Below are 12995 nucleotides of genomic sequence, written 5' to 3' on the forward strand. Positions count from 1 at the left end.
TGCAAAGCACCGTTCTTGCATGCCAGGGTGGTGGTCACCACACCACTTAGTGCCCTGGGCCACCCCTTGGCCACGCCAAGGTGTCAAGCATGCAAGGCATGCGTGCCATGAAGCACTGGTGGAGTTTGAACCCAAGAGGACCAGTTTAGACTGGGGTTGGCTGTTGTTATGTTTGCAACAGAAAACTTAGAGTTATGGAAAGTGGGTCTCAAATGGCGAGTCTTGAGGAAACATTATGTCTGGCAGTGTTAGCTATGCAAGGACTACAACACTGCCATGTTTGAGCTCAAGCAATGAATGGTAGCTAGTACTTGTTGTACAAAGCTACATTTCAGCCAGACATCTAGATGTAGATGTGCTGCTCATTTTCTCCACATGATCATGCCATATCTTGGTATGAATTGATGCCTTCGGATGCTGGGGACCCTCTAGAAAGAGGTGGGGGCTTTGGCTTAAGAAGAAGTGGGACACGAGGGGTAAAAATGGTGATCCAAGGGTAAAAGTGAGAGGTAGATACATGGGGCCTCTCTCCTATAATTGACCAGAGGTCATGGAAATGCTACTGGAGGTAAAATGTAACTATATGAAGATGTGATAGAAAGTAGCCATTAAAGTGAGTGCACACAAGGTGTTTGATGAGTGTCAGAGCAACCAGATGAACTTCAATGGATATGAAACTTAACACGATCAATTAATAGATTAAAATAAGCTTAGACACCAAATTTCGAATGTAGACTTGGAAAACCCATGAAATGGGCAAAAATGGCCTTTTGTTTACAAAACTACGCAAATCAATTCCCACAAATCCAATATTTAGTGTGGGGCATTATTTGAGCATTAAATCATGCCCAAAAACTTTGGGGTCAATTGGAGAAATTTTATAATGTAAAGTTTCCCAAAGTCAGAAATCAACAGAGAGGGTTTTGAGGGTCTTGGGACAAATTCTGCTATTATCCTTGATGCACCAGTTGGTGTGGATGCATTATTGAAGTATAACGACATGTCCACCAAATTTGAGCACAATTGGAGACACTTGACAATGTAGAGTTGCTCAAATTTGGATCTGGACACATAGGGTTTTAGAATAATTAGGGGAGTCAAATGAACTTGGATTTGGATGAAACTTGGCAAGATCATCAAACATATTATATGTGACATGCTAGAGTTTTACAGGAATTCATTGAGAATATTTCTTATAGAAATATTCCAAAAGCTTGAAATAGGCAGGAAGGGTTTTGAAGGGTTTTGCCCAATATTTTGAACATGACCATGTGTTGAAACTCATATATATGTAATATATATGTCCATTGAGTTTATCTAAATTTTCTCAAATATTTTTAAAGCAATACAAATAACTTCCCTTCATAAGAGACCATTTCTGGCCTTACTGAAAGGCATTTGATTAAAATAGAAAAATATGTTTTAAAATAATAATATTGTGGTTTTGTGAAGTTATTTTGATAATGGGTTTTAAATAAATAATTGGTGCAGAGTAAATTCCCTAATTTGAGGACTTGTAATACAAGTCCCATCTGAGGGATTTTGAAAGTTTAATTCAAATAAATGCTTTTTGATGTAAATAATATTTGGTAAGAATATGTTTTTGTCCTAAACACATGGCATGATCATTAGGAAGGAGTTTTGGGCTAAGGAGGTGAGTCTGGAGAGTAACAGGAATTATTGAGGATCAACACAGGCATACAAGCAAGCAAGCATGCAATAGTCACTTCAAGCATCACAAGCATTCACAAAAAATTTAATTGGTCCTAAATTTTGAAATAAGTTAATTAGTCAGGAAAGCTAAACACAGAGTTTTACAGAAGATCATCATGAGACATTTTTAACTTCTCAAGATCAAGCTTCCTTTGAAGAAATTCATAGGAAAGTTTCTCATGAGCAGCCAAGAGTGGCCATAGTGATGTTTAAGACTATCAAATCTATACTGGAGACTTTGAATGTCTTAAGTGAGGACTTGAGTACAATTCATTTCATCATTCAACAGATCATCGCTTTTGTCGCAGTTTCTGAAGCTTTTTAATGGCACTTTCTTGCTTAGTGGCAATGTTGGCAAGTTTATAGTAACTGGGTTTTTGATAATCATCAGGTTCACAGTCACCAGAATCAAAGGAGGAAGTGTGGTTTGGTGCCTTTGTACCTGTTCCCACGAAGCAATAGGTTGGAGCGAGGTCATCAGCATAATCATGAGTGTAGTTGGCGTTGTCATTTTCTTCAAGGTTGAAGATTGACTTGCTGACGAATGTGGTAGCAACTCCAAGACTTGCCACACCAGATTGTGACTCCACTTCAGAACCTTCCTCTTCACCACATTCCTCGGATTCTTCTTCAGAGTCCGTTTCCTTGCCAATGAGTGCCTGAGCCTTTCTGAAACTGGTATTCTTGTGCGATGAAGTCTTTCAAGATGAGGACTTGGAAGACTTCTTCTTTTTCTTTGAGTCATCAGAACTTTCATCCTTGTATTTCTTCTGTCGTGATTCTTTCACCCAGCAAGAACAATCAGCAATGTAGTGACCATAATTCTTGCATTTGTGGCAGGTTCTTTTCTTGTAGTTCTCGGATGAAGATTCTACTTTCCTCATATCTTTTCTTGAGGATTTTCCGAACTCGCAACGCTTTGTGAACTTATGGAATTTCCTCACGAGCATCGCAAGTTCCTGTCCAAGTTCTTCAGAGTCACCAAGGCTGCAATCAAATTCTTCTTCTTTAGATGAAGAAACAACGTTAGCCTTCAGCGCATGAAGTCTAGAATAGCTGGGTCCATACAGATCTCTCTTTTCTTCTTGTTGGAATTCATGAGTATTGAGTATCCCAAGTATATCAGCAGGATCAAGCATATTAACCAGTGTGTCAATGATGGATCAAGAGATCGTAGCAGTTTCTTCACAACTTCATGGTCAATGATCTTGCAACTCAATTGAGATGTTAGTGAGGCGATCAAAGGTATCTTGGCAGCTTTCATTGTCAAGACTCTTGAAACGGTTGAAGAGATTGCGAGAAACATCGACACGAGAGTCATGCTGTGTTGAGACTCCCTCATTGACTTTGGACAGCCTATGCCAGATAAGCTTAGAAGTGCCCAAAGCGCCAACTCTTCCATACTGACCTTTGCTCAAGTGGCCACAGATGATATTCTTTGCATGCGAGTCAAGTTGCTTTAACTTCTTCACATCAGCGGCAGGGACAGTAGCAGTGATGGAGGGAATACCATTTTACACAGTATACGAGAGATCATTATCAATTGCTTGAAGATGTATTTGCATCTTTGTCTTTGAGTAGGGAAAGTCCTTTCCTTCGAAGGTGGGACATCCTGTAGTAGATTTGATCATACCTGCGGTCGACATAACTAAAACTCCAAGCGGTTAAGCCAAAATCACACAAAACAAGGGAGTACCTTGATCTAATACCAATTGAAAGTGCATTATATCGACCTGAGGGGGGACGAATAGGCGATTTTTACAATTTCATCATCGAGGAAATTCCTAGTGAGGAAAGTCGTTGGTCATGAACTAAGAGCAGCGGAACTAGTACCAATTCAGAAGTGCACAAACGTCTAGAACAAAGTAGTCAACGTGATTTCAGAGATTCGGTTTGCAAAGGTCACAAATATAGGATAAGCAGGTGAAGAATAACTCAGGTGAAGAATTTGAGGTAAGGAATTCAAAGTAAGTCTTTAGTCAAATTCTTCAAATAGTATAGGTGAAAGTTTACAACATGCAATTGCAGAAATGAGAGAGTTGAGGAAATAGAACGAGTAGCTCGATGAAGGCAGTTGTTGATGACCTAGTTCGAACTGTTGTGACAGCTGTACGTCTGGTTTGGATTGGCTTGGTATTGAAACCAAAGGACACACAGTCCCGGGAGATATAGTCCCTACTGTATTCTCCTTGAGCTAAGGACACACAGTCCTCGCCCAACACTCGTGGTAAGTCTTCAGGGCAGACTTCCAAACCCTCACAAAGTCGGTCACTCGGCGATCAACAATTGACTACTGGATGCTCTAGACCATGATGCCTAGCCGTCTGGAGGATGCACAATCCTCAAAGGTAACAGCCGTCGATTCCATAGAGGAACAAGCCGTTGTCTCTCAACGTGGTTTTTTAACGTGGTTTTATTTCATTATCATCAGTAATTTTTGTTAACAACAATATTTTCTCCGGATGGGTATTGTCCCGTAATATGTGGTAAACGTGTTGGCCGAACTGTATTCCTTATGGTACCGTACTTCTTCATCTAAATCAATGCAGTATGTTATGGAGAGCTGCGGATTACACGTGTTGTGTGTACTTGTTGCAACCCCTCGCGAGGGTTGGGGGGTTGGGGCCCATTTTCTGTTTGTTGTGACACTTATTTGAAACAAGACTTTTTGTCAGACGTGTTATCTTAACATGCTTGTTATTTTTTTACTTTAACTGTTTATACAAACTATATGTATTTCTTTGTATGATTGTCCTAGCTTCATTTTCCGTCATAGCAAACTGCATCTAGTACGAATTTCATTTTCCCTTTAGCCGGGCCGTTTTGGTAGGCCTGTTTATCCAACCCTTCCCATGAGGACCTCACACGTAGCCCTACCAGGCGCTCCCATTGCTCCGCTCATAGGGAGATATCGAAAAATACCTCTCAACACTCTTCAAGATCCTCCCGAAACATCTGCCACTCGTGCAAACTGCCATCATCTGTAGCATCGCGCCAAAGCCAACATCCGGAACACGATTACAATATGCTTCTTTCAATAAAGCAGCAGGTTCGCACATAATGGGGAGAGATAAACATACGGTCTTGTTAAATCTAGTATTGTTTCCCTCGCCGCCATCTTCAGTTCCCTTGCTCTCACTAGACTTCTTCCTCTGTGTAAAGGAAAATGCAGTCCACATTAGAATATTATCCACAAAAGAGATAAAAAACGGCAGATAGAATAACACACTACTAGGAAAAGGCCTGCTAGTGGCGCACCTATTTTGGTTACTAATGACGCACTACAGGTGCGCCACTAGCATCACGCCATTAGATTTTTTTACTAATGGCGCACCACAAGTGCGCCATTAGTATCTGGTATACTAATGACGCACCAGGCAGTGCGCCATTGGTATTGCTCCTGATGCGCCATTAGTATCTGGTATACTAATGGCGCACCATTGGTGCGCCATTAGTACAGCTCCTGGTGCGCCATTAGTATCTGGTATACTAATGATGCACCAGGAGGTGCTCCATTAGTATTGCTTATGGTGCGCCATTAGTATGCCTCCCGGGGCCATATTTACCCATGCGCTCTGGCTTACTAATGGCACACTAGTTGACGATGCGCCACTAGTGTGCTTTTGAAGTGCGCCACTAAAGTGTTGAGTGGTGCGCCACCAGTATGAATATTAGGTATTTATTTTATTTTTTCTGATATTTGCACAGGTTACAAACCATACTAGATCATGAAAGGCGCGCGTTGTCGCGCCCATACATTTTAAAAATGGATTGATAGGATATTTGTAAATATATAGAAACAAAACATGTAGACAGATTTTTAAAATTTTTGGTCGGTAGTAGCCAAGGAGTGCACTAGTTGAGCAGTAGGTCCCCAGAAAGAAGGCCCATACACTATCACATTATGAAGAATTATCTGTCAAAGGATCAAAGTAGTGTCCGCCACTCTGTGCAAACAACCATGCCCTGAACGTAAAGCTCCTTTGCAAACTCTGGAGAAGGCGGGCTTAGCTCTTTGGTGTCGGCACTAAGCTAGGGATCAACCTTGTCATCGAGATCAAGGTTGACGATGTTGTTGTTGTCGAGCTCGTCAGGCTCGGGGGTGAGGTCACACATGTTCATCGTCGTGGGTGGTCCTCCTCGTCCATGAAGTGTGCCTGCAGCAGTACCATGTGAATGGATTATGAGCATAATCATCCTAGCATACAAATTCTCTCAAGGCAAAGCTTGACAACATAACTTATATCTACCACAGTTTGAGCCACTACAAAGAATTGCAAAGGAGTGGCTAATCAGATTACAAATATCAAGTCATGGTGGTTATCTTAATAACAAAAATACTTGCTGTTAACAGTGAATTGACTAACTAAAGCCACATCAGGCATCACATACTGCTAGTGCTGCTGCTAAAGTTGGAGTCTGGCATAAAACATATTCAAAAACATACTATACACAGCACAAGAAAAAGAATGTGCTGATAATCAGACAACAACTCATCTCATCTTTTCAAATCTCATACTAGACACACAGAATTTGGTGTAATACTGAAAATAAGCAACACCCCCAGGTAACCGATGGCAGGGACATGTAGAACATGAGAGAGGGAGCATAGTGGGGGATGATACCTTGGCGAGCTCCATTTTGTCGGCACTTGGGTCGGAGGAGCAGCGGAAGAGTGGCGCCCACGGAAGAGGCCCAATTGGAACTTCAATCTTGCTTGACTGTACAAGTACCTGGAGAAAATTTAACATAAAATTAATAATCAGACCAGTATACCTTCATGAATGTGTCCAAATTCCTTTGTTCATATCATGCAGCCTCTTTTTAAAAATGTTTTAAAGGGTTAGGTGAATGCATTCTTTATTTTATAACTATGGCGTCGTTCACCAATTTTTTGCCCTGTTTTTCTTTTAGCTCAACTATGGCGTCGTTCCTTTTCTGTCGCACGCTCACAACAACAACAACTCTTGGCCCAATTTTCGATTTTATCTGTTGTTGATGTTGTTGCAAAAAGAAAAGAAAAGATTTGCAGTACAGATCTGGTTGATTCTGAAATAGACTAGTTTCGATAGAGAAGGATACCAGCATATCCAATTGAAGGAGAAGATTAGCCGCCAAAACCCGTTGCTCAGGTTCAGTTTGATGGAGGCAGGCCACCAATGTATGCATAATGGCAATGCCTCCTAGCTGCTGTATTTTTTGTAGCAAAGAAATTGCAGAGGACCTGAAGGTTGACACAATTGGACAAGTTATTATGGTAAAGATTTAACAATTGAGCCTTATCAGGGTGTGGATCATACCGAGGAATCTGAAGAACCACTTTTCTTGTGCTTCTACATTATTTTGTGTGGAACATTAAGGTGATGTATGCATAAGAAGGTAAGGGTGCCGGAAGCAGTTAATACTTAATCATCCTGTAAGAGCATGGTTATTTGGAACCACCAATAAGAATGAATAACAAGTATGAAGTCTGAAAGTTAATAGCATAATCACCTAGAGCAAAATGTGTTGGCAAAGGACGTGCAAGCTTGCGCAGGTATGTCAGCTCCTCATCTGCTAGTGTTGGTCTCACACCAGGAGGGCACTGTCTAAATGGAGTTTTGAATCCTGGAACAACTTCTGGAAGGAGATCAGCATCCACAGGCAATGGCGTGTTCCACCACCAATCTACAAACCGAGGGCCCAAGCTGTCCAACAGTCTGTTGACTTCTCTCTCATAGACTGTTCCTTCGACAGGTTCTTCATATGCGTGAACAGCAAGGCTTGGATCAATCCCTCAGAAAACACCATGAGCATCATCATTATGATTTGTTGAAGGCTCGGCGTTGCTTTCGTGTTTCCACTGGGGTTCAGGCGCAGTGCATTTTTCAAGGGGAACTCTCTGAATATCAGCTATGGACTTCTGACGATGTTTTATGTTTTCTAGATAACTACTTCATCTGTAAACAAAATGAACGTCTCCTTTTGTCCAAACAACTAGACCTCCTGATTTTATCTGATAAAAGGGAAGTCCAAAAAACAAAATTTGAGGCTTGAATCGAGCATGGTAGTTGTGTAATCGAGAAATTAAAATAGCTGATTAGTAAACAAATTGCACTCTGCGTTAAAATTTATAACAAAGCATAATTTTAGTAGGACACAACTGGTTGCCCTCACTCAGTAACCTTAAGTCAATTAGAGCCTCTGCGGAATAGAGCATAGGAACTGAAAAAACATGAGCAGGACAGAAATTGGATGCCATAACGTGTTCTGTCCTACATATACTGAGCATAAGAGGTTGTTTGTTACAGCACGGGAAACCACATGAATTGTCTTCGGGGATTAGTTGCATGCCATAATTGTCATCAACAAAAAGAAAAGAAAAGAAATCCAGTAGGTTAGGCATAATGGAACATTTCCTTTGAAACTGAGTGCAGAGTAGCACACAAGAGGAAGAGGAAATATTATATCCTACAAATCAAACAACCTCTATGAGTTAAGAACTGAAGTCCTACAAAAATTTCCTTTAGTTGAAGAGGCCATTAAAAACTCAAAAGTGGCCAGAGAATGTTTCAACATTTGCAACTATTATTGGCAGATAATAGACTGTGTAGCTAATTAAGCACTCACACCAATCAAATACACTATCCCACAACAAAAATATTGGTAGACTCACCTCAAGTATCTCCCTTGCTCTGTCCATGCACTGCCGGAGCGGCTCGATGACCACACCTTAATGATTAATGTTCCAGCTTTACTGCAAAATGTTCTCCTGTTCCATCGTGTGATCACATCCATCGCACGCCGTACATCCGACGGAGACATTGGTTCTGGAGCTATCCATTGAACGGGCCGTCGATTTAATGCCCATCCATCTACTCTCATATCTGCATCTATCCATTCCATCTCATGTAAAGTACACGTCCATCCGGATCCGGTCCTTCCCTGCTGCTTCATCAATTTCTGTAGTCACATGCAAAATCACTTATCTTCGCAGAAAAAACCTAAAAACTTATCACATGTAAATTTCTACAACTTCAATAATTATTACCTTGTATCAAGATCGTAGGGACAGTAGCCATACTTCAGAATTATCACTGAGCATTATCAGCAACAAGTAACAGCAAGAGTCAAGAGAGAGAACCTTGCACTGTTTGACCAGTCTTTCTTTGTATACCTTGGCCATGGCACCTTGTCTTGCCAAAAAAAGAAGATAGATGCGGCTGCACTGCATTTTAGGAGTTCAGGAACCTACCACATGCTTTAGCAGCATACACATTTTTTTCTCGAGTAATTAGTATGTATCCATAGGTATACATAAATCTAGAGAGATTTTCTGCTGAGATCTGAGTATCTGATCAGTGTGCATGATCCTTACAAATCTGGTGCTGCACATTGACCAGTACTATGACTCAACTAAGCACAACACATTAGAGCATCTACAACTGGAGTCAGCAAATCCATTGATTGAATCTTGACCGCATCTCAAATACAAACAAGATAAATAAGCATCTGATGCCTAACTAGCAATGACTAGAAAGTAGTACCAAAAGGGTTTGGGATGCAGTATGACGCACCTGAGGGCGGCATCCTCCCTGGCGTGGATGGCGGAGAGGTCGAGCACACAGCCAGCCGGGTCGAGCGGGTCGTCGTACTTGCCGACGACGGAGAACTCCTGGATGTAGTTGGCCTTGAGCACCCTCACGTTCCGCCGCTCGCCCCTCTCCGCCCTGCCCACGCCCTCCTGTGATCTACGCCATCATGGAAACAAAGCAACCAGGCAGCACACAGAAATAGAGCAGGAGGCAGAAGTAAACGGCATGGAGACGGGGGCGGGGAGCAAAGGTTGGATTTGGGAAGGATATGGATGACGAGGAGGTTGCTCGGGCGGTCGAAGGAGACGATCTAGCCCTCGAACTCCTCCCCGAGGGTGGTCTTCGCGGAGATCACCACGCCGACCGCGAACTCCTCGCCGCCGACCTCCATGGCGCCGGCGGCGGCGGTGGGTGGGAGGAGGTGGCCGCGGTGAGGTGCGTGAGGGCGGAGCGGAGCACGCACGGTCTGGGTGGGTTGGTGACTCTACTGAGAAGACCCAAAGCCGCCGCCGCCGAGCAGTGCGGGTTAGCAATGGCGGGTGCGCCATTAGATTTTTTCGATAACAATGGCGCATGCCCGTGCAGTTCGCCATTAGTATTTTTTTTATATAGCAATGGCGCATTCCAGAGAGGTGCGTCATTAGTAATCTTTTTTTTTATAGCAATGGCGCATCCCAGAAAGGTTCGCCATTAGTAATAATTTTTGTTCGGATAGCAATGGCGCTCGCGGGGAGGGAGAGGGTGGGTGGAGCGCTCGGCCGATTCCGTTCGGGGGAACCGAGCGAGGAAACAGGGGAGTGTGCGGGGGGTCGGCGGCGGCAGTGGAGTGGCCCGGGGAGGGTGCGGGGGGTCGGCGGCGGCGGTGGAGCGAGGGAGGGTGCGGGGGGTCGGCGACGGCTGTGGAGCGGCCCGGGAAGGGTGCGGGGGGTCGGCGGCGGCGGTGGAGCGGGGGAGGGTGCGTGGGGTCGTCGGCGGCGGTGGAGCGGGGGAGGGTGCGGGGGGTCGTCGACGGCGGTGGAGCGGGGGAGGGTGTGGGGGGTTGGCGGCGGCGGTGGAGCGGGGGAGGGTGTGGGGGGTTGGCGGCGGCGGTGGAGCGGGGGAGGGTGTGGGGGGTTGGCGGCGGCGGTGGAGCGGGTCGGGGAGGGTGCGGGGGGTCGCCGTCGGCGGTGGAATGGGGGAGGGTGCGGTGGGTGCTCGGCGGCGGTGGAGCGGGGGAGGGTGCGGGTGGTCGTCGGTGGCGGTGGAGCGGGGGAGGGTGCGGGGGGTGCTCGGTGGCGAGGGGGATGTGGCGAGGGGGGATAGCAATCGAGATGGAGGGGGATCGAGATCGAGTGTCCTCATGAATATTCAATATTTTTTCATATTGAATATGAAAAAATATCATCAAATTTGAAAAAATATTCATGAATTCAAAAAGTGCCCATGAAATTTAAAAAATGAGTGTGGTAGGTGGCTGTCCAAAATATCTAGCTGGTCCGAGGTTACTAATGGCGCACCACCTACATATGCGCCATTAGTAACCCTGGTTACTAATGGCGCACCTTCTGTGGTGCGCCATTAGTAGTTCTGCAAAAAAAAATAGTAGTGGCGCACCACCAACAGATGCGCCATTAGTAACCCTGGTTACTAATAGCGCACCAGCTCTGGTGCGCCATTAGTAGTTTTGCAAAAAAAAAATTATAGTAGTGGCGCACTACCAACTGATGCGCCATTAGTAACCCTGGTTACTAATGTGCACCAGCCGCTGGTGCGCCATTAGTATTTTTGCAAAAAAAAAAAATAGTACCGGCGCACCGATTGTGTGGTGCGCCATTAGTGTCCATCACACTAATGGCACACCTGTACATGGTGCGCCACTACTATATAGTAGTGGCGCACTACTTGTGTGGTCCGCCATTAGTGTCTATATCATCTATAGCCCTTTTCCTAGTAGTGACAATGAAAGAAACAAATGCAGTACACTTCAACAAACCTTTGGAACAACATCCACCTCCCCATTAGAGTCAACATCCGTATCATCGTCGCCATCATCACGGGGCCGCTTAGGTTGACTCTTAGATGGAACACAATATTTTTGTCTACCAGTATGAACATCACTCACGAAATCGACAAGCACAAAGACATCATCGTCAGATTTGGTCCCTTCACTGACATGTGGTCGCTTCCGCTGAGGATCCTCTGCACAAGCTCCGCTGAGGATCCTCTACACAAGCTTCAGCAGCTCTCTTACCAAGGTTCTTATTCATGCAAGCAACACAAGGACTCCGCCGAGGAGTACCACATTCCTCGGCAAAATAACCGAGTCTCTTCTTCTGCAAAGCACGCTCCTTGACTTTACCAAATTTGGCACCTTTGACAGCATCTGCAGCCCTCCTATGCTTCTCTTTCTCCGGTTACACCTTTGGGTCACTTTCAAACCTCAACTTTTCCTTGCATTGCTTGAATTCATATGCACGAAGTTGATCCAGGGCCATCCACTCCTGCATAACTTCCTCTGTGACATCAACAGATTGTGAATGTGTTTCAAACAAGACGGGACGCCTAATGCTCTGGTCAAAGCTCACACCGACGTCACCCTCTACAAAATAATTGTTAATCAATTGAGTAACCTCCTCAAACCCAGGTGCCCAAGCATAAAAACTAGACACTGCGTCAAAAATGAAGTTTAACTATGGTAATTAAGAAGTGCGCAAAAGGAACAAATGCAACAGACATATACATATAAATGCGGTGATGTATACACAAGCTAAATAAAAAAAACAATGCAGTTCACATCTCAATGTAATGGAGTTAACCCGTCTACATACAAAACCAGAATAAAACGACAATGTAGTTCACACATACATATAGTCGAGTTCACATATACATATAAATGAAGTGTTGCATATACTAACTACATGTTTATTTCCAAAAAATGTGTGACTAACTTCAGGAAGGAAACAATAGTTCGTACAACATCAAGTAAGCAGCATACACAATAAACAAAGCATGCACATCAAAAATAACAATTATATATGTGATCAATGTAGTTCAAAACTCACATGGCACATATGAAATTTAGAAGAAACAGAGTGATACAACTAGTTTCGCAAACTAAATAAGAAAAAGAACAAACAACATACCAAAAGGAGCGCCCAAGCTTACAGGAGAAGATTCAATTAGTGAATTCAGTTAATGGCCTGCCTTACCACCATGATCCTTGCCACTAGGAATAAGAGTGCCAATTGGTGTATCATGAACAGTATCATTATGACAAGTGCCATCAAAATCACCTACTGGAAACAATAACATCAGAAATAGAAATTAAAAACACCACATGACAATAATGCCAGCAACGCTGAGAACTAACACACCATAAACAAATATTCAAGATGAACTAGAAATTTACACATGTGCGAGCTTCAGTCTTTTGACAAAAGTGAACTGCAGTTATTTTACATATGTGGGTTATAGTCTTTTGACATAAGTGAGCTTCAGTTTTTGATAGAAGTGATATGTAGTTCAATTTATATATGTAAGTTGTAGTCTTTGATATAAGTGAGCTTTAGTATTTGACAGAAGTGAACTACAGTTCTTTTACACACGTGTGATTCAGTCTTTGATATAAGAGAACTGTGTGTTGTTGTGTTAATTCTCCCCTAGCTCATTTGTGTTATTGTGGCTTTTTTGAACTTTTTGCAGCCTAGAGATGAAAACGTAGAAGTTCGT

At 43.5% G+C, this 12995-nt stretch overlaps 1 protein-coding gene across 4 annotated transcripts; it reads right to left on the reverse strand.

The window, feature by feature from the left end:
• Nucleotides 1-4622: 4622 nt before the first annotated feature.
• Nucleotides 4623-9860, reverse strand: LOC123407281. 4 transcript variants are annotated; one of them, XR_006612580.1, is made up of 7 exons: nt 7207-7294; nt 7014-7127; nt 6796-6937; nt 6339-6446; nt 5758-5870; nt 4794-4865; nt 4623-4694 (listed from the first exon to the last, which is right to left on the reverse strand). XR_006612580.1 is itself a non-coding variant. In XM_045100383.1 (5 exons), the coding sequence occupies exons 1-5, from the start codon at nt 9833-9835 to the stop codon at nt 8649-8651; spliced, it is 537 nt and encodes a 178-aa protein (XP_044956318.1). In that variant the 5' UTR covers nt 9836-9860; the 3' UTR covers nt 8369-8648. The 4 variants fall into 4 exon arrangements, 1 of the variants encoding a protein (XP_044956318.1); XR_006612579.1 differs by having other exon boundaries at nt 4623-4865; XM_045100383.1 differs by lacking the exons at nt 4623-4694; nt 4794-4865; nt 5758-5870; ... (2 more) ...; nt 7014-7127; nt 7207-7294 and adding exons at nt 8369-8655; nt 8744-8775; nt 8870-8920; nt 9270-9438; nt 9558-9860.
• Nucleotides 9861-12995: the final 3135 nt, after the last annotated feature.

Source organism: Hordeum vulgare, chromosome 7H, assembly GCF_904849725.1.
Source record: "Hordeum vulgare subsp. vulgare chromosome 7H, MorexV3_pseudomolecules_assembly, whole genome shotgun sequence".
Lineage (NCBI taxonomy): Eukaryota > Viridiplantae > Streptophyta > Magnoliopsida > Poales > Poaceae > Hordeum > Hordeum vulgare.

Excerpts from the sequence above, each read along its gene's own strand:
- LOC123407281 (XM_045100383.1), bottom strand. The coding sequence starts at position 9,835 with ATGGCGCACCCGCCATTGCTAACCCGCACTGCTCGGCGGCGGCGGCTT. Across the intron at positions 8,921-9,269 it reads AGGGAGGATGCCGCCCTCAG|TGCAGCCGCATCTATCTTCT; the intron begins GTGCGTCATACT and ends CCTAAAATGCAG. Across the intron at positions 8,776-8,869 it reads GACAAGGTGCCATGGCCAAG|TATGGCTACTGTCCCTACGA; the intron begins GTATACAAAGAA and ends ATAATTCTGAAG.